This window comes from Meleagris gallopavo, chromosome 6 (assembly GCF_905368555.1).
Source record: "Meleagris gallopavo chromosome 6, MGAL_WU_HG_1.1, whole genome shotgun sequence".
Classification (NCBI taxonomy): Eukaryota; Metazoa; Chordata; class Aves; order Galliformes; family Phasianidae; genus Meleagris; species Meleagris gallopavo.
The window spans coordinates 5,566,388-5,593,348 of NC_139409.1; the positions used below are offsets into that span (position 1 = coordinate 5,566,388).

Below are 26,961 nucleotides of genomic sequence, written 5' to 3' on the forward strand. Positions count from 1 at the left end.
GTTCACAGGAAGTGTGGCTAAAATCCCCTCATACTGTGGCATTCCACGTTGTACCCACTTTAATAATTAATCAGCTGAAATGTCTGTTGCTTCTGTGAACTGACACTGTTGTATGTGTTTTGTTCACAGCTGCGGGTCTTCAAACTGGCCAAGTCGTGGCCGACCTTAAATACTCTCATTAAAATCATCGGTAATTCCGTGGGCGCCCTTGGGAACCTCACCCTCGTGCTGGCGATCATCGTTTTTATTTTCGCCGTGGTAGGAATGCAGCTTTTTGGGAAAAGTTACCTGGACAATGTTAAGAAGATAAGCACAACTGGCAATTTGCCACGGTGGCACATGAACGATTTCTTCCATTCGTTTCTCATCATCTTCCGAATCCTGTGCGGGGAGTGGATCGAGACCATGTGGGACTGCATGGAAGTAGCTGGGCAGCCCCTGTGCCTTCTCGTCTTCTTGTTGGTCATGGTGATAGGAAACCTGGTGGTGAGTTGTCCAGATGGTTTCTTCTCCCTTTCCTGTTGGATGTGTGGAAATGGATGTCCTTTTATCCAGAAAGTATAAAACTTGTGTTGCTTCGAGGCTTTAGTTTTTGCTGAACCAAGGTCTCACCCAGAGACATTTGTTCATATCCCAAGTCATTTCAATGCTAATTGAGATGGAGGCTTAATGTTTTTGCAGAAGGACAGGTAATGTTTAAGAGGAAAAAAAGCCACACAGGCTTGTTATAATGATTTTATTCCTTAAGGCATTGGTGAGACTTAAGAGATTAGAGATCTCTTTTCAGGAGTGAATATCACCTTAACTGCCACTGTACTGGAAGATATTTTTATTTCTGTTCATTTCTGGTCCAGAACAGGTGAGCCTTACAGCTAGCACAGTGTCTTTGAGAGGAGTTTCAGATATGTTTAGCTGGCGTGTTCTAGGAAGCTGTAGGTTATGTTTACAGTTAAGTCACTTGCTCATTGCTTTTTTAATAGACCATCCCATAAGCTTGGCTTACATAAGCTCTGAACCTATTAAGGCTGAATTGTATTTCCCTGTTGACATCTTATGGAGCGCTTTGCTGGCTTGCAGTCATTGTGGAAATGTTTTGCCCGTTCAGCTTACAGAGCATCTTTGACATTGAGGCTCTAATGGGCTTACTGTTTATGCAGTGAGTTGTTTAATAGTGGATGTGGCCATAAAATTGTTGGGCTTTGCTACGGACTGCTTTTAGTGGTTGTTTTGCCTTTTAAGTACCCGGGGTTTTGCTTCTCGGTTGCTGGGATAGGAAACTCCTTAAAGGAGCCTATGAAAGAAACGAGAACAGTTTTTGTGTTTGCATTAATTTAAATTCTAATAATTAGATTTTTCATTTAAAGAGAAAGCTACAGTTTATAGATTTTTGTGTAAATCAAAAGATTAAGCTATGATTACTGAGAAAGTGGCATGATTTCTTTTTGCCTTCACTTTAACTTTCTACCATGGTTTTCCTTGAGCTTTCTTTCTGGATTAGATGATGTGAGACAAGTTATGACTTTCTGCATATTTTTGCAGGGAGTTCAGCCTAAACTGAGAAATTTAAGCTCCTCCTACTGTTAGTCAGTGGATTCTGTGTTTGTATTGAAATCTGAAAATAATACCTAGGAAATTCGAGAGAATATGTTCATATTTGAAATATTAATGAATTACTCAGTGAATGTGCAACATCTTATTCCCTTGGATATTAAAACCCTTGACGTTGCATGGGAATTGTTAAATATAAAATCCAATTCAGAGGAGATTGTACGAACAGCATCCACATATATTTATACTTCTGTGCTCTGAGAAGACTGTCCCAGATGTACAACCAGATATTGAAGACCTCTGTCAGCATGAGTAATCTGAAGTTACTGGTCAGCTGAAAGCAAAAGTGCCAGCTTCATGCTTTTCAGCCATCAGTTTTGTATGCACGTAGCAAAGACTGGGGAATAGGAGTGATTATTGTATGTAAAGGTCTTAGGGTGAAAAAAATAATAAGAAAAAGATCCATAGGTGTGATAGTGCAATAGTACCAGGCAAATGGGAAAAGAACAACAGGTTCTGAATCATGAGGCTCATTCCATGCCAAGCACATAGAGATTTTGTGATGTTAATTATCAGGTAGAAAGACGATTCTTTTCTCCCACAACATTAGCAAAAGTCTTGGTTTCTTCAGTGAGAATGGACTGAATTCACAAAATCACTCATTTGCTGAAGAGCATCAGACAAAAGCTCAACTGGCCAAAAAGCACTAATAACTCTCTAAAATAAGAAGACAAGCTCTGGCTGCAGACTGGGGTGGGAAGAGTTACAAGCATTGTGATTCTATGATATACTCAGTGCTTGGGTTTGCAGGTCTTATCGAGCCTCGCTAACATAAATTCAAAGGAATGGTGGAAGAAAAGCATGGAAAATTAGTAAGTGCCCTGGGCAACTTCATGTTATAGAGCAGTCAAGCTGCTGAAAGGAATTTTAGTAATTCTTAAGTCTTTGGTTGGTATTCATATATCCCGAAAATGTCTTGCACTGTGCCACTGCTGTGTGAAAGTATGTGCACTGCTGGTCAGCTGATAGTTGAGTCATCCTCAGAGAACTAAACCTTACAGCATAGTTGGGGAATGACGTGCTGTGTGACTGCCTTCTGCACAGCAATACTGTGCTGCTAGGATCTGGCAGCATTTTTAGAGTCATGGAAGCTACTTTGGAAGGGAAAGCCAAGCCAGAGGAATGATAAAATAGGCTCGCTATCATGTGTAAGGACTTCTGAAATTGCTAACTGAATAATTATGATTACAGTTAAGACTTAACATATTTCCTGTGTACATATGTGTTCCTGAGTTTAGTAAGGAAAATAACTGAGAGAGGAGTTATTAAAAAGGCAGAGAGGAGTTTGGGTAACGAGGCAGTCCTTACTGCCCTGCTCTGCTGGGTCAGCCAGTGTCAGAGCTGAGGGTGACAGTAGCCGCTTCTCAGGGGACAACCTCCTGCAGTGGGGACTGCTGCTGTACTAATGACATGCATGAATAAAGTTGACACTCCAATCACAGAAAGAACAACCTTCCAACCTCTTTGCGTGAGTCTGACGTGTGCTGGCCAAGCAACCCCTTCATTCTTGTCCCTGCTGCTTGGATAAAGTGAGATTTCTACCAGCTTCTTCTAGCATGGTACAAAGTAAAGTTTATGCTTTGAGTTATAAACATGCCAGGGTGGATGGTCTGTCACAAGAGAAGATGGTCATGTTTTTACTGGGATGAAAATTGAAATAAAATGTTGGAGATGCTCTTTATCATTGGTTATGGGCAGTCCTTTTGTCCAGTATCAGTGTTTGTAACCCAGAAAAATACTGAGAACCTTTTCTGAGAACATAAAGATAGAAAGCATCACAAATTTCTAGGGTGCCCAGCTATACTGCAGGAAGAACTGCCTAACTGTCATCATTGTATTATGATGCATGAAATTATGAAAAAACAAATCGTAAGGTTACACACTCCCCCCTGTTTAAGTATTTATGTTTTCATAGAATCACAGAGTCACAGAATCATTAAGGGTGGAAAAGATCATCTAGTCCAACCATCAACCCATCATCACCATGCCCACTAACCATGTCCTTCAGTGCCACATCTACCCTTTTAAGTAGTTTATCAACAGGGAACCTTTGTGAGGATATAAAGATATACCTATCATTCACTGAGAGCATCCATATTTAAGATAACCACACAGATCTATCTTTGCAGTCAGATCTGGTCAACAAAATCCATGAAGTCATAAAATATCCTACCCAAAGGTAAGTCTAAGCTGTCAGATTAAATAGACCTCAAAAGCGCTTGTTTCTGTCCCACTAACTCAGCTGTAGGCACCCATGTGTATTTATCACTGGTTAATTGAGCCAACAACATGCTGCACCTATCAGAGAGCTAAATGAGATTCTAATATGCATCAGGAAAGGTAATTACAGAGGAGAAGGAGAGTATCAATGCTGTTGTGCAGTGCTCTGCAGTACTGGATGTGCAGCGTATTCCTTTAGTGACTGGCGCTCAAGAGAGATTAAGCCAAACTAGGAAAAGCAAAGAGATTTTAATTAGATGAGGGGAATGCAGAAGAAGGCAGGGAGAAGTGTGTAGGTAACAAGAAAGAGCTCTCGTCAGAGGAGGAGGATAAATCACCCATGGGTGCCCTCAGAAAAGGAAGCCTCAGGCTACCAGTGCAGTGAGGCTGTCTAGGAAGACTTTTCCAGAAGACAGCTGGCCCCAAACCAGCAGCCTGTGAGATGGAACTTGGTTAATTTCTGAAGGAAGCAATTCAACAGCCCATGTCAGTAGGGGTCTTGACTTGGTGACCTGAGAGGACCTTCCAGTCCTCTTTTCCCATGATAATTCGAGTGCTTGTCGCAGGACTGCTCAGCATGATTTGGATGAGAATTGAAGTGGCTTGCTTTAGTTAAACCCAATAGAAACTTGTCTTTAAAAAAAACTGGATGCCCTGGAGTCTGTCCTTTTATACCACTTTCACATCTGTGGAAGCCTTGATGTTTTGATGGAAGCCTTTTCTGTTTTGACACAGCCTGTGACTGTGACACACAGAAAAACAGAAATGTCACATTCTTGGAAAGTAGAAGTTTTTCTTTCCCTACATTCTTTTACTGAAGTCAGTATGGGATGGTTCCTTGAAGAAGTATTCTAAGAAAGCGCTGCTAAACAACCATCAGATTAAAATCTGTAGGTCCTTAAACCCAGCAGATGACACAATATCTCAGCAGGTCTCATTAACCACCATTTCTTTCTTTAACATCCAAAGTCTGCTGATAAAATGGCATATCACCAAAGCAGTTCTGACAGAGTGGTCTCTGCAGTGTCAGATCTCTGCAGCAAGGCAAGAGAGCATGAAACCATGGTCCAGGGAGTGTGAACAAATGGTGATTTCTTAGTATTTTGACTTCAGAGTGTCCTTCCACAACAGTCTCCCTTCCTACCACTGAGAGATTGTTCTGAGCACCACCAGTGTAACCTGGAAGGGAACAAATATTCTAGAATGAGAAGGGAGGAAAGGCCCGTTAGCATGGTTCCTGCCCTGACAGATGTGCCAGAAGTAGATTTGAGTTGGGGTGGCTTGAGTAGGGAAGAGAAGTGACTAAAGGTGTGGGTGCACTGCTTAGCCAGTGAGAATTGCTTGTTAATTTCCTATCCCAAATCATCTTTATAAGTAGCAGTCCCCAAGAACCACAGGGAGGGGCTGGGTGCCATGTACCTATCTAATACTTCATTATTGTGGCCGTAATCCTACTTTTAGGCAAAATCTCTTTCTGGGTGTGCCTGCAAGTTTGTATCTATCCAGATTGTTTTTATTCCTATTTAATTAATATTAAGAATGAAGCAAAATTGTGTGATAAATAATTCTAGTTAATTTGCTTTGCTTCATCTTTGCTTTGATAGCTTTGGTGCCTTTTGTTTTGTGATTCTGCAGTCAAACAAACAGAACAAAAACCTCAGAAGAGAGGTAGCTGTGATGTATAGTGTATAAATGTGTAAGGCAAGACTGCTAGCTGGGCAGAGTAGTCTTCATCATGGGAGCTTTGTTTCTATATGAAGTTGTTTCCTTGAGTAATTTGCAGAGTATTATCGTTTCAGCACCCTAATATCTGATTGAGGAACACAAAATGTGATGTATGTGACCACTGCATAGACAGACTATAAGCCCTCCCCATAGGAATCCTTCAGCCCACGGTACAGATGGGTACCTGGGTGTTCACAGTCAAGGGACTGCCTCAGCTGGGAGGCTTTGGTCAGCACAGGGTATGACAAAGCTTAATAATATGGAGTGAAATGATCTCTCTCAGTTGTACTCAGCATGAGGAAATGTTTCTGGGCATATTTAATTTATTAGTGAAGGAGTAGCCATAAAGTCCTGTCTCACCCAATACTGATATATCTCCATCACAGTAGATGATCAGCAGATCACAGCCAGACTTGAAAGATGTTTATGGTAATGTGTCAGATTTTCTCTTTAAGTGAAATGGATATAGAGAACTATCATTGTCCCTGATGGTAGAATGACAAGTAATAACAGAATTACTAGGAGTCTAACAGACCTAAGAAAATGTGAATAGCAATTCTGCACCTCAAGCAGGCTCTGACAGAGCTCAGACAGCAGAAGTGTACTGGGATGGCCAAAGAGGGTCTTTGGATGAGTCTTGTATTTCTACCTGAAATGAAGGGACTGTCGCTGAGGGAAACTACATCAAGACTCTGACCTTTTTAGGAGACATGAGGCATTACACAGGGGATTTCGGGTCCAGAAAGCTTTTTACAGGGTGATTATGGTTGCTTTGCACCAAAGGAATTAGGCCTCATTCATTCAGATTTCTTGTGCCAGTAAATGAATGAAAATGGAGCATTGATGACCTGTGATAGCACATTTCCAGCTATCTCCTTATTTTCTTTTCAAATTTCAAACAGATCTCATTTTCAACAAACTTACACTGTCTCTCTAGAGAAATGTACAACTGAAGAGTTGCAGCCATGCTTGCTGCCCTGAATCAAGTAATTATTTTTGTGTTTAATGACAAACATGCTCTTATTCATGGGGGCCACTGAAGACTTCTATTCTGTGAATAAACATTACTCTCCTTGGAGGGAAATGTAGTTATATTGTGGTTGTACAGCTGATGATTAATATGAATGAACTAGAATTGTAGAATATCGTGTGCCTCCTAATACCAAACGCTAGGTTACATTTGCTTGTTGAATATTAAAGCAAGTTTGGGAAGAGTATGTTACAAGTTAAAGTTATAACTTCTTTTTTCAACATCCTAACCACCACAGAGGTCTGTACCCTCAGGGTTTGCATACCGTCCTTCATCCACCAAGCAGATATTCTCACTGAGGCAACATTTGCCCCATCAGTTCCTCTTCCTATAAAAGGGAAGGAAGAAGAGATATGACACACTAGTATGTACTTTGGGGGAGAACAGTACTTTACAAGCAAATGTGCATCCACAGGAAATCCAAAGAGAAGTTCAGGTTTTCCAAAGTCTTGCACAAGCAGCACCTCTCCTTCTGCTCCCCCATGTCTGTGTCCCGGGTGCCATTGCTCACCTTATCTGCTCTTTCAGCAGCTCTCGCCATTCTAGAAACATTCGTTTATGTTTCAGTGACATCAGCTGTGAAGGCCACTAGGCAAACAAGCAGGAATACTCATGTCGGGAACGGTCAGTGTCAGGACAGGCAAAATGTGCAAAGCAGCAAGCAGGGTGCATGAGGGTACAGCAGCAGAGGGACGTGCTGAGAAGCTGCAGGAGCCGTGGTGAGAGTTGGAATGCTGGAGATAGGGGCTGAAGAGATAGTGAGGGTCCGTAAGGAGTTTGAGCCCCAAGGAAATGTTAGCACAGAGTAGAAGTGTCATTTGAATCAGTCTCATGAATTTGGACACTGGTTTAAGTGAGGTGAATTTTCCTCCTCAAGTCACGTGCAGCTTTGTGGAAGAGCAGCCCAGAATGCATGAATAAGCACCTTTCAGGACCCAGGCAAAATAGAGTCAAAACAACTGTCAGCATATTACCATCCTTTTTGCTTCCATTGATGTATGCTTATGGTACATTTAGTGTGATACCAGAGAATCCAGACCACAAAGGAAAACAGCCAAACCACAGCACTTTCCCAGCTTCTCCCTTCATATTTTTCATGCCAGCTACTGACATAGCCTGTGAGTCCCTGGGCAGTTTCTGCTGTTTGTATACTCCATTATCCACCCTTGCTTGAACACTGTCCAGGAAGCAGAGCAGTCAGGTAGCTGATGCTTTTGAGCAAACATCTGGCTGTATCTGCTCAAGTATTAAACACCATTAAAAGGAATGAAAGGCCCACCAGAAACAGATGGCATCATGTGAAGAATCAAAACGATGAATCCTGACACCAGCAATCAATCAGTCCAGTTGCCTCTAATGGCTCCTAGCAGAGTTGGAAAGCCTGCATCCATCTGTAGGTTTGTTTGGAGTTAAAGACAAACCTTTTGTCTAAGACTCAAGGCTTTTTAAATTGTGTGATTTATCAATGCCCACAGAAACAATCATTGTGTATGTTACTGGGCATACATCATATAATAACCAAGGTTGGAAAAGACCACTGAGATCATCCAGTCCAACCGTCCACCTACCACCAGTATTTCCCCACTAAACCATGTCCCTAAGTATAACATCTAAACGTTTCTTGAACACTTCCAGGAACAGTGACTCCACCACCTCCCTGGGCAGCCCCTTCCATCACCTGACCATTCTTTCAGAGAAGAAATTTTTTCTAATGTCCAACCTGAATCTCCCCTGGAGCATGTTGAGGCCATTCCCTCTAGACCTAAATGGAATCATGAAGGCTGGAAAGATTGCTGTGATCGTCTAGTTCAATCACCAGCCACTCTCGTGTAGAACACTAGAGGGTGGTGCTAAAAAAACCTGAGGAAATTAAATTCAGGGTATTTTTGATGGACCATCAAAAACTGCTGGGTTTCAAAAATGCCATGGTATGGCAGATTAAGTAGTGTTCGTTCCAGGCTTGGAGGTATAAGAGTGCTTTGTTCACGAGAGGTGAGGGAAATGCACCTGGGAATAGATGGGAGGAAAAACTGCTTTTCAAATGTTGTCCTAAAAAGTAATCTGCTTCCTAATGTCACTACAGATTTATGAGTTTGTGCATCCTGCCATAGGCTCAGTTGTTTATTCTGAAGAGCTGAATCTTGGCACTTGGTGACTAAATCTGAGCAAGCATCTTGCATTAGGGGACAAGTGTGTTCAGTTCCTGTTTTAAAGGTACCTTTTGGTGTCCATGCTGAATAAGTACTCAAATCTGCCAACTTTTCCCTTGAATCATCTACCCATAGAAAGTTAGATCTCTTTAAGTATTAATAGCTAAAATCCTATTAAAGGTTATTGTACATCTCTTCTGATACAGTTCAAAGGAGGCTGAAAACAAAAACTGGATCAGGATTCTCTTTTGATCTATGAAGCAAGGAATTCCCCAGAAAAAATTAACACATACCAAATTTATTGGTGTCTTTTTATTAGTAGAATGTTAAGCTATTGCTTCTTGATCAATAATGAGCCACTGGGATGTATCATAGAACAATAATGTCACTTAACACTAGTGCTGTTCCACAGGCATGTACATAAGGAAATATGAAACTATATCCTGTTCACCTTCACAGATGGGAGATTTATTAGAAATACAGAGGGAAAAAAATGCTAATGCAGTGTGCAAAAAGCCTGCCCCTTGGAAACCAACTTTATGCTTTTTGTGCTACTTGTCATTTCAGGTCAAATATCTTGACTGCATGACATGAAGCACTGAAATAATATTTTTAATATTATCCAACCTTAATATTATTCCTTAATTTTATTACAACCTTTATGATTCTATAATTGGACTCACCGTATATGTCTATGAGTGTTCACGTTTTTGTATATTTTGTTTGTTTGAAGATGATGCTAGTGAAACATCTGCTGAGATATAGATTAATCTGGTGATTGAAGAGGACCTGAATTTTGAAATATGTATATATATTTATATAGCAAGAATCAGTAGGATAAAATACTGCCTGTTTTTGTACTGTCTGTGCTTGGCTAATTACATAAGTCGGGTTTTGTCAGTGTTTAAGTTCACGCTAATAGCAGAGTAGTTATTAAAAACCTAGAAGACAATGAGTCAAATTTAGTTGGACAAGAGTGTGCAAAGGTAGGTAGAACCCAATATGTCTCTTTTTATTAATGTCACTGTTGTCTGGATGTCATTGAAAGGGTAATGACAACAGAGTTCCTCCTTGCATGCACTGAGGCAAGGGCAAGGTTTTAATGTTAAAATAGACCAAGTGGTACAAATTTTATACGTTATTAATTACTCATCACATCTTACGCTTTTGTTAAAATAGTCAGCTAAAAACATTGATTATTTCTCCCCACCAGTGAGTAGCTAATTCTAACAGCTGCCTCTAGAAACAGCTTGTTAGAAGTGATATGTGAAACAATCAGGTTATCATGACAGGCTTGCTCTTCTTAGGAAGTGTATGATATTTAAGAGGGACTGGAATTGATCTTTTCCATGTACAGTGTATGTTTCTCCAGTTAGTACTGCATGGCAAGTGGATCATTGTCCAATCTTCTCAGAAAATGAGTACATGCTACTTGATTTTAGGGCTGGGGCTGAAGTATACTGTTAAAAACATTGGTTTCCATTCTGAATATTTTGTGGAGATGAAAAACACCCTTACATTTGTCTTTAGGGATGGAGGCACCATCATTTGTAGCAGCTGCTGAAGAGCTAGTCCTTGTGCTACAAACTCCTTCATATGGCTGTTTCTTCCAGGCGGACTTCCAGGTCCCTTCTGCTCTCCTGTAACCTCATATCCCACATTTAGCTGTGATGCCATCTCATTTCTGGGAGCTTCAGTAAGGACTAAACGCCTACTCATGTCTCTGTGTTTGAATACCAGGCAGGTGGCTGCATCTATAAACTGGCCAGGTCTTGGTTAGCACATTCCTTGCCTGCTGTCCCAGCTGGTGCAGACGTGCTCATGGGGCAGCCTTGGTGGGCAGCAGCACAAAGCAGTCCTGCCTCAGGCAGATGGGGCCAGGAGGTGGCTGCTTCTCTCAGGGCTGCAGAACAGACCTTGACTTGTCTTTATTTGCTACAGCCGATGCAATTTTTAGCTCCCCAAACAGGCTGTCTGCCTAGCTCTCATTCCTCTCTTCTCTTCAGCAGACTGGCAGTGAGCATAAACTCTTAAAAGTGCTCTTATGGCCAACTCACAGCGTTGGCTTTCTCATTGCTTTCCAGCTTTATGTCCATCTTGCATTAAAAAAAGCTTTTGAGTGGCCTCAGTGGCTGAGATTTCAGCCAGGCGCACAGAATGCAATTAATAAATAAAATCACTTTCAAAATTCCACATCAGCAAAATACTTTTTGTATTTCCTGATACAAGAAGAAGCTTGTTGAGGATGAGGTCATTGTGTCTGGAAAGAACAGTTTGCTTTGATCGTGTGGTAGAACACAGACTTGATCTGAAGAGTGCGAGCAGCCAGTCCTCCACAAAGTACTTTATTTATGTTTTTCTTTTTTTCTTTCTTTTTTTTGTTTGTTTGTTTGTTTTTAATATTTCTCTGCAAAGCACAGCTCAGAGCGAACATTATCCCGTAGGGATCCTATCTGGGAAGAAAGGACATACATCGCCTTCCCTTCCTAGCAAAAGATCAAGGATATCTCGTTCCCTGGGGCTTTAGCAAGAACTGAGAAATGCAGGGGACAGGCTGTGGATCAAGGCCACTGCTGGTAGGCAGGAGGAGGTGATGGCAGAGCAAATGATGCACATTTTAGAACAAGGCATGCATATCAGCACCTCTCTGCCCTCACTCCTATTTGCAGATGTAGAGGGGCCTTCCTTACGGGTATGCAGCTGGCACCAGCCTCCCCTGCTTTCTTATTTGCAGGTGGGAGTTTCCAGAATGCCAAATGATTAATAAAAATCATAACTCTCCTGGCTGGGAGGCAACTCTGTCTCTGTTTTGCCCTCCCAGGAATCTGCAATTGCAAAATGAAAAGTCAGATCCTGCTCAGACCCCAAATTCACTAAATCACAGCATCACAGAATTTTAGGGGGTGGAAGGGACCTCTGGAGATTATCCAGTCCAACTGCTAAAGCAGTTCCCTCCAGTAGATTGCACAGGAATGTGTCCAGGCGAGTTTTGAATATCTCCAGAAAGAAGACATCTTTTTCACACTTCACTTCATAGGAAAGTGTAATATCAAAATTTTAATGTCAAGCTTGAGGAACAGTCTAGAAAATAACATTTTAAAATAAATTGCTCCCTTCCTTGTTTAAATAAAAGAAGCTAATAATTATTATTTCTTGACTTTCTGATTTAATTTCCTAGTCTCTGGGCCTACCCTCATATTGCTTTTACTTTAGTGTAATAGACTGGCTCCAGGGAAGCCATTCCTTCGTGTAGCCAGTATCACTGGCTTTTTAGTTTATTATTCTGCTGCCAGCTCTGCTTTTCTCTTCTTGGTTCTCCATGACTTACCTTTCCCCAGATGTATTCTGCTATGTTTAAATGGGAGTTACCTCTTTGTTGAACTCCATTCTTCCAATGCAGAACATTTCTCTTTGTACTTAGAATCACAGAATTCTTGGAGTTGGAATGGACCTTTGAAGTTCATTTAGTCCAACTCCCTTGCAATGAACAGGGGCATGCTAAATCAAGTTGCCCAGGGCCTGAGCCATCCTCACCTTGAAAGTCTCCTGGGATGGGGCATCAACACATCTCTGTTCCAGTGCCTCACCACCCTCACCATAGAAGACTTTTTCCTTATATCTAACCTACATCTACCTCTTTAAGCTTGAAAACATTTCCCCTTAGCTCAAAAGTAGCTGTAGTCTTGTGACATGTAATCATTAAACTTTCTCTGACTTCCTTAAGGCTTTGGGGGTATGTTGAGCCTTTAGCACCTTGGCCACAGTTCACAGAATCATAGAACAACAGAATATCCTCAGTTGGGAAGGACTCGTGATGATTGTCAGGTCCAACTCCAGTTGTCATTCTGGGAGAAGTTTGTGACTAGGCTATTCTATAGCACTTTTTGTCTGCCTGGACTGGTTTGAGAAGTCCTCAGCAGCCCTGGTGGAGCTTTTTCTTTGCTGGTAAACTAGTGCTGTTGTGATATTTGATTAAAAATCTGTGGGAATGTGTTTGTTTTATGCTTTAGCTTTAGCAGTGGACGAGAAATTATCTGTCTCTGCTCAACTTTACCAAATCAGCCTTGGAGGCAAATATTTTCAGATCAAGGGGCACGTAGTTTCCAGAGATTTGTCTTCTGAGATTAATAGGGGCTTACCTTCAAAAAACACTGGAAGTCTGTCAGTGAAGAAGACCTCTAGATTTAATTCATTAATTCTTGACTGGTGCTTGGAGTGATATGGTTTGGTGCAGATTTATACCCACATGAGTGGTTAGCAGATTAAAAACATGTGGCAATGTAGGAAATAATTCCTCCCAACTCAGAATCCCACTTTGAGGAGGATTTCCATCTTGAGGGTCACTATGTCTGCAATTAGAGCAGTTTTCACGTGGTGGCCTTTGCCTGTTGCTGCTCTCAGATGTCAAGTCTAACATGCCCTTGTGTCTACCTGGCTTTATATCTGCCCTGAAAACAGAGAGGGATTAATGGCAGTTTAAAATGACCTCAAAAAACTTATGTGACACAAAGGTGCTGTGGAGTGTAATTAATGGGCCTAATCTGCCCTTCCATTACTCAAGCAGATTTATTCCCATGTAAAGTGTTGAGAACAGCACTGAGGAATCTGGCCAATTAATTATACATACTCCTTCAAGCCTTAAGAGGAATAGGGTGGCCGTTCTCTCCACCCATGCAAACACCATTGAGCATGGGTGAGCACAGCTGTCATCCAGCATTGCTGCTCTGCCTCATACCACTTAAAAAGGCAATTAGGCATAAAAGAGGCCACTGGCACTGCAGGGAAGTATAATGGCAGTACCCCAAATGGAAGATAGTCAGCAAAACTTTTATTAGCCTCATGGTGAATACCATCAAAATGGTGATGAGCTGAGGGAAGCCATTCATCTCACCCAATTTCTAGAGTCCACCATGCAGGTAGCTACTCCCATGTCAGCCACTCTTCATATTCTTCACAGTCAGTGGGGAGCAAAGGCATTTCTGCCCCTTCATTTCACCTCACCTGTGCAGACATCAGTTTTACAGCAAGACACGTTGAGCACAGGCTTGTTTAATAGTATGGACTAGAAGCAACTTGCCTGTAAGCCTTTGACAGGCAATAACTGACTACAGGCTATAAGCGTCCTTGTTCGTTGCTGGGTAGTTGAACCAGATGATTCTAAATGACCTTTAAGGGTCCCTTCCAACTCAAACAATCCTACGATTCTTGATTCTGTGAAATCAATACCCTCATTTCCACGTATTTTCCTGGCTGATCTTAGGCAAGAAACAAAAAGGAGATCCATTCTTCTCCAACAGTGTTGCCTCCTGCCTGTCCCAGGCCAGATGGGCCTCGTGCCATACTTGTGGTATCATGATCATTTTGACAACAAGGAACTAAGATATCACAGGCCAAGGATTATGAATTGAATATGGGATAAAGAGAAGCTGGTCTGGGAGGATATAAGCTTCTTATCCAGCACAAACAGCTGAAATAATAGAAAGCGGAATATAGAAAATAACTGATCATATAAATTGCTTTTTGCAAATATATTCTTTCTTTGATAAACTTTGCCCTAGGATGAAAAAGTACAAAAGATTGGAAAATGTACTTCCACGGAAATAAATAATCCTCCAGTAGCATGGAGGTGGACTAGATGACCTATTGCTGTAGGTCTCTGGGTTAAGCTTAGGTCTCATACTTTCTTGATGCAGAAAAAGGCTCTTTATGAGCAATTTTCTTTTGCATCTTCTTGGATTTTACTATGGTGAACAAAAAGTAATTGCTACAAAGTACAATATTGTACAAGGCTTGCTAAGATCTCCAAAGGGAGAACAGCATCTTCCCTTCCTGTACTGATGAAAGAGCAGTGGAAATGTCCACTGCCATCAGGAAATAGGAAGGAAGGAAATCAGTTTTTCATATTGGTCACAAAATGTCTGCAGCTCTTCCTGCTGATTTGTGCCAATATACACTGCTGGAGAAGTGGTTTTGGGTAGGTTGAAGTGTACAGGTCCTGTTGTATCCAGAAGATGTACCAGGTGAGTAGTCACGATCCCATTGGGTACCTCACCATGCTGCTCTAATAAGGCATATCCATACAGCTGAGTGACAGCAGTGACAATATGCTGCCCCAGGGATACAATTTGTTTTAAATGTTCTTTTGTTTCTTGTTGTTGTTGTTGTTGCTTTTTTTAATGACAGAATTCACTGTTTCAGCGTGTTTTCTGCTGTGGACCCTGTTGACATAGAAGAAAATGCTTATCTATTTTTTCTTCCACATGGAAGCACCCTCAGGTGATATCAGTTCTTATAGCCGCCCTCAGCTGTCCTCCCTATCCTCCATCTCTTGCTTTGCAAAAGACAATACACATCTTCAGTTACAAAGAAAGAAGATATGGTGGGCATGGTGGCGATGGGTTGACAGTTGGACTAGATATTTTAGTGTCTTTTCCAACCACAATGGTTTTATGATTCTAAGAATTGCTCTTGAGAGCAGTTCCTGGATTACTCTGATTTGTGAATCTCCTCCACTGCAAAGGTACCATCTCTGGCTTCAGCCTGCTGGGATCTGTTCAGTGTGACCCAGGCAGATGAGAATATCTGTCTGCAGTTGCTGCACAGTGTAAAAGTTTGATTAAGCCTCATGCACAGAAAAGGACTGAGGTTTGAAAATGAAGCTGCCTCGTTTTGTTGGCAGTGTGCATCAGGGAAGATCTCATTACAGGAGAAGCCAGGGAGGTGAGCTCCTATCAGATAAACTGCAATCAAAGAAGACCATCAGCTTGAAGGCCTTGGTTTAACCCTACCATTAGGTTTGTGCAGGTGCAACATTGTTCTTGATCCTAGTTTAATGAAAAACAGAATAATTTTAAATCTGGAAAGTGGCCTTAGACTTAGCAGTGATATTTTAGCCTGTATTCAGTGCTGCGCTGAGCAAGGTGCCAAATGCTCTGTGTCTCAGGGATCCCAGTCAGAATGCAGGGCAGTGAATGCATTGCTGAATCAATACACAGGAGCACAGGGGATTGCAGGGGCTGCACATTGTTTGACTGAATGGTACATGGAAGGTTAAATACATAAAGATTTACAGCCTTCCGTTTTTGCCAAGTCAAGGTAAATATAAGAAAGGAAGAAAAATGAGGCAGTAGTCACACACTTTTGCTCTGGCATCAGGCTTTGCATACAGATGTTTTTAAAGAGGGTTTAGATCAGAAGGTGTCACCTGAAATTAAGCTGTGTTGGTCAGGTCACCATCCCTGGAGGTGTTGAAGAACCGTGGAGATGTAGCACTGAGGGATGTGGTCATTGGTGGGGATGGGTTGGCAGTTGGACTGGATGATCTTAGAGGTCTTTTCCAACCTTCATGATTTTATGATGCTATGAAAACTGCTCCAGAGGTACTTCTCAGGGAAGTACCCAACATTAGGCTGGATGAATTTGATCCTGCATAACCAGAGCCCCTAGCATTGGAAAGGCATTAAAAGTGCCCATGAAAGCATGACCTATTTATTGCCATTAGGGTAAATGCTTAACATCATTATGCTAAAGGACTTGGGGTTTCTTTGAGTCTATGCATCATTTGATTTCTAACCTCAAAGTGACCAAAAAAGTGACCTGCTTTCAGAGACTGGATTTTTTATGTCACTGGAAAGAAGATCCCTTTTTGAGGGGGTCTTGATGGATGTGCAAATCTACCATTGCTTTTGAAACCTAGATTTGTCTTTAGTTTGCTTTTACTTAAACTGAAAGCATTGCGTTAGCAACCAGGAAGACTGGATATTATTAGTAACCTTTTACAGAAAATATGATGTGTCATGGGTTGAGCATGTATTTTTCTAGAAAATGTGGTGTACAGTGAAATGGGAATAAGTAAACATAAAATGCTTATGCAGCAGTTTACTCTGTTTGAACACCCTACAATACACCTCTGAGGTTACCTGCTCATGAGGGAAAGAGGGAGTGATTTGAGATTTATTTTTGGCTGAAAGCATGAAGTGCAAATAGCTCTTTGTGCAAAATGTCAGATCCATTTCTGGGAAGCACATGGCACTGCCTTGATAATCCATGGTAAATAACAATACTAAGTATGTTACCACCTATTTTATATATACCTGCAAGTGTATCTGAATAGACTAACGTAACTGTAGTTGAACATTAGAAATAAATACAGAAAAGTAAAGCAAGGCATTTCCAAAAAGTTATTCTGCATGCAGTAGAACTAAGTAGACGATGAAATTCAGATTTCAATATTTGGGTGCTTGTGTGGAGTTTTTGTGTTTGAGGAAGGGATTCCAGCTCCCATAACAGTGTGTGGAGATGTGTGACTTGACTCAGTTCTGTGTGGCACCACTGGGGATACTGTCGAGTATCCAGTCTGGCTAGGCTCTCATTAAAATTATGTAACATCAGCCCAAGTTACTGTATGCATAAGTTGCCTGGGATGACTTGGGCATGCTAGGGTCAGTTGGCACTAGATGTCTACCTACATACAGGCAGCCCCTAGTGTGGTCACCTCTGTTTGGTTAGGCTCTGTTGACTATTCTGTGAACCTTTCTTGATTGAAATGGGGCTTAGATGCCCCATTAGACCACCTAACTTTGGTTCTGGAGCCTGGAGGCAGTTCGTGTCCTTGAACATCGTTAGCCTGGTGTCTGCTGTAACACCCCATCATGCCCTGCTTGGATGACAGAGGCAGCTTTAGGAGTGTAGTCATCTCTTGTTCTGAACGTCTCGGATGGCCTCAAACATCAATATACACCTTTATTAAAGTAACTTAATTGAAACCACACTGTGCAGAAGACTTTAGGTCAGTGTTTCTCAGTCTCCTGTCTTCACACTCCTTCACACCTCACTAAGTTGCTGCTGAGAAGATACACGTATGGCTTGTTCTAAGCTGTGTCTGTATTAATGACCTGGATATTACCTCTGCCCAAGGGCTCATTTCCAGGATATTTGTTGAAAACTGGTTATCTCTGAGAGCTCGTATAACTCTATCAAATTTGCTTGAAAATAGATGACACGATTGTGCCAGTAACTCATTTGTTGATGGGCTCCTTCTTTTTGGCATTGTAGCCAATTGCCAGTGCTCTGGTTCTCAACGACCTGTTGGAGAACATTGCTCACAATACATCCGAATGGGCATGAGTTGAAATCCTGATTTGTACCAAACAACGGCGGTGATAAAGAGGAGATCCACACAAGCTGTCAGCAACACTCCAATGTGACGGACCAACTAAGAAACAATTAGCTTTAATCTCACTTTACTTTTGATCAAGGCTGCGCTCAGAAAGGCATTACTTTATTCTGTAGTTTGTAATGGACATGGGCGTCTGCAGCGCTACTGACTGCTTTCATTTATAATCATAGTGATTGCAGTGAGTACGTTATGAAACAGTCCTGACAGGACACTTCGAATAAAGTGTCACTGGAGTGATTAAGACCAGGCTCGTCTGCAAAATTCCAGCTCATGTATTCCAAGTATTTGAAAGAAAGGTTTGGAAGGGGACAGCAAAAGCTTGTGCCTTTTTGGTAGGGCCAGATAAATAGAAGTACTTTTTATACTGCATATGGCAGGCTAGCAGACTTTATCAATATAAAACATATTAAGATAGTGAGAAGTCAGGGGACTTGCAAGTAGTTCTGGTGGCATTAAGAGATCACAGAAGGAATATCTTCACAAATATCCCTTTTATTGCTACAACAGCAGAAGGGCTGCAATGCTGAACTCTCCCTTGCAGTGCTACGGACTGCATCCATCAGCCTTGCTCAGGCAGCAGCTGAGTTGATAGCAGGCAGTTTGATACCTGTTATTTAGAGTGAATATATTTTAGCTGATATTGGTTTGAGTCAGCTCTGCATCATCCCATCATCGTAGACATCTCTCTCCAGTGTGAGCTTCTCACCTATGTAGTCCGGAAGCTGTTCTTCATTCTCTTGGATCATAGGCAGGAATAATGACCCATGTGCAGCAGCTGGTAATCAGTCAGAAGGATGTATTACTGGGGATGGCCTTCAAGAAGAAACTGGTTTTATTCATTGGATTTAAATGTATTTATTAGGGGAGGGAAAAAAAAAAAAAAGCTTTAGAAGGTGAGAAGATCTGTAAATCATCAAATATGTTCCTGAAACATGTAGTTGTATCTAATCTTGAAATTCAATGCAAGCAGAGGTAGGCAGTTATGAAGTTGCAGGAGCAAGAGGAAGCCAGTTTATGGTCTCTGGTTCAATTTACCATACATGTGTGGATATCTTCAGATGGTATTTTACTGATTATAGAGTTGTATAATTGTTTGAGTTAGAAGGGACCCTTAGAAGCCATCTGGTCCAACTTCTCTGGAATGAACAGGGACACCCACAGCTCCATCAGGTGCTCAGAGCCCCATCCAGCCTGACCTTGGATGGCTCCAAGGACAAAACATCCACCACCTCTCTGGGCAACCTGTAGCTCGCTGTCCTTATGGTAAAAATCTTTTTCCTTACGTCCAATCCAAATCTCTCAGTCATTTCCATGACCAAGCCTGCTTGCAGAATGAGCCTTTTTCAATTTCAGCCACATTAATTCTGGGTGTGTTGGCTTCTTTTTGTCTGCAGGGCAAATGTTTTGAAACTGTATGTTCTCTTGGGTGTTAATTCACAGTTGCAAGAGGTTTTCTTCAAGGCCAAGAGGCTATTCAAATCGATTATCCATGAAAATACATAAAATGTTTAAAACATTTTCCAAATATGTTATTAGGGTGAAGTGCTATGCGTATGTGTACCATTATATCACTGTGATATAGAAATAATAATATTCACAGTGAGTAAAAATCAAGAGTCCTGAGTACATTCTTCCTATAATTTTTGTACATGTAAGCAGTACTTTTCTGGATGTCAGTAATTGTTGCTATTAGCGATTTTCTCCAACATGTAATATTAGCAATGAAAGGACATTCATGATACCACCAGTTATGAGAATATTTACATTAGATACCTTCCAGTGAAAATTTCATCTTGTATTCTGTTTCTGAGCTTTACCTTTTTTATCTTTTTGGATAATAGACAGGGAAAGAGAATATCAATGTGTTTAATTGCCCGTGCCAAACTTCTCCTCCTGAAATTAATGTTTTTGGAGAAGTCTGCAGAGCTTTATTTCTACTGAAACCACCTGTAATTAGAGGCAATTCCACAAATGCTGGTGATATTACTGAAGCACAGAAAAGACTCAAACCCTCCCTCGTCCACGACCAAACACTTGCCCTCCACCTTTCAGGGTCACTGATTTGCTCTTAACTTTGTTTCAGGTGCTCAACCTGTTCCTTGCCTTGCTGCTTAGCTCTTTCAGTGCTGACAACCTTTCGGCACCAGATGAGGATGGAGAGATGAACAACCTGCAGCTTGCCTTTGCTCGGATCAACAGGGGTCTTCAGTATGTGAAACACACAACGTGGGATTTTTGCTGCAATGTCCTCCGGCATCCCAAGACAACAGCTGAAAAGAAGGCAATGATGAAACTTGCTGCCCAGAATACAGGTGCCCTTAACAACTGTGTCAACAGTCACCCAACTGCTGAGCTTGGCAAAGACATGGAGAATCACAAAGAGAACCACACTGAGGATGGGATGAATAAAAACATGGAGAAGCACCTAGGAATTACAGACAATGATGACTTCATGACCAATCCTGACCTGTCAATTTGCGTTCCTATTGCCGTGGGAGAGTCTGATATTGAGGAGGAAGATGAGGAGCAGAGCACGTTTACAGAAATGGAGCAGGTAGGCAACGAGAGTGTTTTTTTAGTTACATCTTACTAAGATTTCCTTAGTTCCTACCCTTGCTGTGGATCCATTGCTCATGATGCAGATGTGTAATGGCCTTATCCTGCCTTTGATATGTTAGTAACTTCAGAATAAGTTACACCTGCATATCCAAGAGCAAAAGTCGGTCTCCAAAAAGAGACATTCCCTTTCTTTGTGTTCTTTGTGCTTGTCTAGGCTAATTCTTCTAACAAGAGCAATTAAACCATTTCTCACACAGGAGCCTGTTTTTCCTTTCAACTGAATCATGGGAATGGTACAGAATGAGTCTTAAGTTGTCTGTGATAGGGAATTTTCTCAGTGTGCTTTACCAGGGAATAGCTTGGTTAAATTTGTGTAACAGGATGGGTGGATAGTTCTCTTAAATAAAACTAGGTAGCTGCTGATGTGACAGTGTGACAGAGAGAGTGAGAAGATATGTAACTGTATGCATTTAGGCAGGAAAAAGAGTTATTTGCCTATTCTTTGCTGTGGCATTTCAGATTGTATTATTCCCAAGGGCACTCAGTAGTAATGGCTGAAAAATTCCGTGTGCTTTGAATTGTTGGTGAAAAATGGGGAACATCTTTATTTCCTTTCTTAACAACTGCTGCTCTTGCTCCATGTACCTAATCTAGTTAATGTTTTCCATTCCCTTCAGCCTTGATCCAGCATCCTCTAATGCCAGTGGATTGAGTTGTCAGGAGGAATCCTCGATTTCCTAGTTGAGTAAAAGCAAGATCTGAAGAAAAAGAGTCCTTAGAGAAGGGCTGTCCTAAAAAAAGTCCCTAAGGAATACTCAGTGCAAGGGAGGCAGACACAAATTAGCTGTTAACCATCAGTTTTCATTGTGGAAGTCTTTTCAGTGCTTCTGCTCGCTGGCTGGTCTTAGGCATTGGCCAGCCCATGGGGAGCTGGAAGGGCAAAGGGTCAGAGAATTGCCCCACTGTCTGAACAGATGTCTAGATTGCAAGAAAAGAGGTGAGAAATTTTGGCAAACACTTTTAGGGAATAGTTCATCTCATTTTAAAGAATATACTTCTGGAAATGGTCTGTGTTGGAGGCATAGTTGCTATGTTGTTTGGGCTTTTTGTGGGGCAATTGTGTGCTCAGTGATAAAGCTCTATAGAGGTCCTGTCCATCGCTTCCCTCTTTTAGTTGAACATAAAACAGGAATATGTGAAAACATTTTGGGCATAAGGCTGACTAGGGATAATATCTGTTTTCTCTCTGAAGACTTTTGCTACTCCCAACCTTGCGTACGTTAAACTTACAAGCAGAGTAACTTGAAAACTGAGGTTTGAATATAGTAGAATGCCTTAGTATGAGACAACCTGCCAATACTAAGCAGTATAAATGTGTAATAATGTATAAATAAGTTTAATTCAGGACACTTTTTCTTTTTTGGGGGGGAATTTTTTATGCTCACCTTTCTGCTACAACCACTACGCATGACAAAGGATCACAGTCTTAAAATTTCTTAGCTTCTTCCTTCACAGTGCAGAGTAAAACTTTGTTAAAACTTTGCACGAGTGCCCAGGAGGCCTGGAAGTGCATTTGTGTATGCGTATGTACATGTGTATGTTTCAGAACTGTATTTTCCCTTCCTCAGGATAAAAAGCACTGTTCACAGTGGCTAGCAAACAGTAGCAGGAAGCATGGAAATTGAAGGAAAGGAGTTGAGAAGTACACTGAATGGCTTTCTCATTAGTGTTTTGTAGGCTTTGATAAGCAGCAGCCGTAGGTCATTGCTGTTCCCCACTGCAAAGACCCAAATAGATGGTCAGCCTTTGAGCACAGGCATTAATGGTCTACTGCTGAAATGGTTCCAACACGAAGCGCGTTCAGATATCCAGAACTCACTTTTGTCAAATTCCTAAAGGCGAAAATGTCTGCATGTGAGAGAATTCCAACTCAAAGGCTCAAAATACATTGGCACGATAAATAAATAAAAATAGGAGGAAACTCAGCAGTGGGCAAGATAATTGCATGATGAGCTTTGCATTTGCATTCCTACAAAACACTAATAAAGTTGCACAGCTGTAAGTGTCTCAATATGAAGAAGGGCTATGAGAAAGCATATCCTGAGTCATTCAAAGAATTGTCATTTATGGTGATGCCCATTCCAAAGATCTCTTACCCAATGAAAAATCCCCTTGATCAACACATATATTCCCACAGAATAAATTATTTGGACTGGGCTTTGAGCAACCTGATTGAGTTGTTGATGTTCCTGTTCATTGTAGGGGGTTTGGACTAGATGACCTTTAAAGGTCTCTTCCAACTCAAGTGATTCTATGATTCTGTGATTACAGCTGTTTAAGCCTCAGTTCCTTGGGTGTCGCGCTGCAGGCGTTCTGATGTGTTAAACTTTGTGTCAAGGGCAGCCTTGTGGGGCACAGAGGGTTAAAATTTCCTGCTGTCTGTTGGGAGCCTCAATCCTGTGAGCCTCATCTCTGCAGAGGCCCTCACCTCAGAGCTTTGTGAGCTCTTTCTTTTAGAGCTCACAAAGGAAGAACAACATTAAAAAAAAGCAAAAATTACGTGATTACACTGAAAGGGCACAATTATGGTGAAGTATCTTTTTGTGTAGAGGACATCATGCAGAATTGAAACAAGATCTACCAAGGGTATGTTAAACATTCAAATCTATTCTAACTTTCCCCTAATTATAATCCATATTTTTACATATTTAAATATTTTAGCATGTACAAAGAGAATGTGCATTTATATTTACTGCTTGGGAGAAGAAAATGTACCCTGCTTCATTTCATAGTTGTGGGCTGACCTGGAATTTGGCAGCCCTTTGGCAATATTGCCTTTCTTCAAATGCATGTCACTTTTGGTGCAATTGCATGGGATAGAAGGCAAAAAGTAATGTATAAAGAGAAGGTTACATGCACTGCATGCCTCTCAAGCACAAGGCTAGGTGAATCTACACAGTTCTTACATGCCCTTCATATTTTCTCTGTCAGCTGAAGGTCCTGGGCCATATTCTGGTCATTGCGTGCTCACGTCACTCCTGACTCATCCATCATGACTAAGAAGCTATAGAGAGGTTGGTCTCAGGCAAAACCACAAAACTCTGATATCCCAATGAGATATCTTAGGGTGATGATTGCCACATCCCTGGAGGTGCTCAAGGCCAGGTTGGATGGGGCCCTGGACAGCCTGATATGGTGGTTGGCAACCAGCCCACAGCAGGGAGACTGGAGCTCAATGATCTTTAAGGTCCATTCCAAAACCTAAGCCATTCTAAGATTGTATGATTCCATGATTCTATGATCAGTTCAGCTTACAGCTCCTGTACCAGTGCTGGGCTGTCTGGGGAATTCACAAAACTTCTCTAAAGTAAGCCATCCTGGCTAAGAGAAATGTGCCTTACAGTGTTACACACAGCAGTTTAAAATTTCAGATGACGAGAAACCCTTAGAAATGTCTCAGTTTAAATTTCAGCTGCCATTTCTATTATCAAAGCTTACACCAGCAGCAGCCGTCATCCTGAAAGCTGCACTTGTGTGGCACTGTCATCGAGAGGGCTCTGAAGGAGCAAGCCCACCTGATAGCTTCTAAATCTCCTTTGATTGCTGAGATGTAAGCGAGATGCTCTGCCTTCTCACAGAGCCTGGAGACACATGCCTGCAGCCCACGCATGGTGACAGGATCAGAAAGAAAAGATGAGCAATAGCAGTCAGCGCAGGTGCAAGAAGCTGGCAGAAGAGGGTGAGACTGAGGAAGGATCGCCTTGAACTTGCTTTATTAGTCTTCCTGGTGTGGCACATGTGTTCGTGCCAATCACTGCAACTTTTTTGTTTAGTGCTTTATCCATCTCCACTCCTTGTCCCACTCGTGCTTTGGACACAGTTGGTGTCCAGATTGCCTTCTATTACATGAAAATGGTCTTTCATTTTTCCACTTTCTTTGAGATATGTAATTCTAAATAGGAGGAGAGGTAATAGCCTTAAGTTGTGCCAGAGGAGGTTCAGGTTGAATATTAGGAAAAACTCTGAAAGAATGGCAATGCACTGAGTGCACAGGCTGCCCAGGGATGTGGTGGGGTTACCATCCCTGGAGGTGTTCCAGAGCCATGGAGAGATGTGGCACTGAGGGACATGGCCAGTAGGCATGGTGGGGTGGGTTTAGTGGTTGGACTACATGATCTCAGAGGCCTTTTTTAACCTTTAGGATTCTGTGATTCTATGAAATATGGGTTGTCCTAGCAGGTGAATAGCTCCCAGAAGCTCAGCAGCAACCACAGCAGCTCTCTGATTGCATCTTCTCAAGGTTCTTTTGGGTTCTCATTTTAGCATCCCTGATGATTAAAATTTGGAAATTGCTTTCTTAAGCTTCCATAGATTTTCTTGTAATTGCTTATAAAAAATCTTTTCATACACACATCAATTTTCATTCCCTAAAGGAGCAAGGACCTGTTTCTCAGATGTATGGTCTGATTTTTGGGTGAACCTGTGTGAAGCCAGGAGTTGCAGTCAATGATCCTTATGGGTCCCTTCCAACCTGGAGTATTCTGTGATTCTGTGATTTGTGGATACAGTAAAGTGATGGAACAATTCGGTGTACAATCAGCCTGATACAGGGGTTCCTACCAGAATTTACCAGCAGTTTAACTGCATTAAAAGCTTCAGACATCAGAGGAGTCCATGCCATTTACATTAGACAAGTAAGACTTCCTGCCTTGTTATTGCTTAGCCCACAGCTATAGCCCAGATGTACGCCTTTATCACAGAGACATCAGTCTGTGGTTCAAAAAAAAACAAAAAAGCACGACAGACTAAGAAGAGGTTCCAGATGAGTGATTTTGGGCTGACATCCTACATCAGTTCCCAAAGTAGTGTCCTACACTTTCACCATCGAACTCAGTGTTATTTCTATTACCCTATTCCCTAAGTGAATGTATGTCTTTCTGCAAGGTTTGGATTATTTCCTGCATTGATGCGGTCCCCCATTCAGCAAACATCATTCGCACAACATCAGAAAATTGCTCTAAACTTTGTTGTTTGAGTCAGCCCAGTACGGCTGTTACTGCCTCCTCCCGTTTCTTAAATTAAATTACTGCATATGTTGCCTTAATCAAACTGCTGACTTGATCTATCTGTGGCATGCTACAGAGAAGAAAATCTATGATGCTGCAGTAACTACTGGCTCTTGGCCACATTTGTCCCCTCTGCAGTTTTAAAGCCAGGCATGGATGCTGCTTTCCGCAGAGATAACACCTCTGTACTTCCCCATGCAGCGCAGTGCCGAGCCAGCAGCACTTGCCTGCTTGTCTCCAGAAAATGCCATTATTGATTTGTTCCGATGGAGTGGCTAATTGGGTCATATGGAAAGTGCTCTCTGCCTGCTGCTGGGATGGAGCATGTTGCAGCTCCTTACCCATTCCTCGACACCAGGCACGCACAACGTGGTTCACAGCAGCCAGATCGCAGCTCCCACCACGGCTGGTTTGTACCATCTGAGTGTGCAAAGATTCTGTGCCGTCCCATTTCTGAGGCTTCTCTGTGGGTGTGGAAATCCTTAAATGGCAGAAAGTTATTGCCTATTCAGCCTCACCTTCCCAGGACTTGGCAGGGAGTATGACTGCAGGCAGGGGATGCTTTTTCCATTGCCTCCCAGTGTTTCCCTGTTTCCCACCTGCTCTTCCTCCATGTGCTCTTAGAATTTTAGAATCACAGAATCACAGAGTGGTTTGGGTTGGCAGGGACATTAAAGCCCATCTAGTTGCAACCCCTGACATGGGCAGGGACATCTCCCACCAGACCAGGTTGCCCAGGGCCCCAACCTGGCCTTGAGTACCTCCAGGGATGGGACACCCACAGCTTCTCTTGTGCCAGCATCTCACCACCTTCCCAGTGAAGTATATGTTCCCAACATTTATTCTAAACCTATCTTCATTTAGTTTCAAGCCATTACCCCTTGTCCTATCACTACACTCTCCAGTAAGGGGTCTCTCTCCATCTTTCCTGTAGGCCCCTTTTCCCCCAAGACCCTTCAATGGCACAGCAGCATATTTCTTATGATTTCCAAGAGGACTGAGCCTGCATCTGCACAGAGAAACCGAAGGGATGCACACTGCCCAATGAATATTCATCGCTCCACAAAACTCCCTGCTTTCTCAGTCATGTTGATGTTTTTTATCAGTTGGCAATTCTTCTCTCCTTTGCATCTTTGTTTGGGCTTTACCAAATTCACCTCCCTAGAAAATCAGTTTGCCAGGCTTTTGATAAATATCTGCCTCCATACATGTCAGTGACAGAGCTGTCTGTGACCACAGTCTCTATTCAGTGGTACAGCTCCCATGTTGCCCTGAACCCTGAGCTTTTCCTCTCTTCTTCCCCATAATTTTTTCAGCATTACTGACTTAATTCAATTTCATTTGACAAGGTGAAGCAGTTTCTGATGGCTTTTTTCCATGTTTCTACCAGTAAGAGATTAATAATTTCGAGGTCAGTGGGGACCA

The 26,961-nt window shown here is 41.9% G+C and overlaps 1 protein-coding gene across 4 annotated transcripts in view; it reads left to right on the top strand.

The window, feature by feature from the left end:
• Positions 1–26,961, top strand: part of LOC100543777 (sodium channel protein type 5 subunit alpha-like) — a 202,847-nt gene that overhangs the window by 117,464 nt on the left and 58,422 nt on the right. For all 4 annotated transcript variants that reach the window (XM_085226971.1, XM_085226970.1, XM_085226972.1 and 1 more), the window contains 2 exons: positions 130–486; positions 19,995–20,465. In XM_085226971.1, coding sequence (XP_085083097.1) covers positions 130–486; positions 19,995–20,465 — 828 coding nt within the window. The remainder of the gene's footprint in view (positions 1–129; positions 487–19,994; positions 20,466–26,961) is intronic.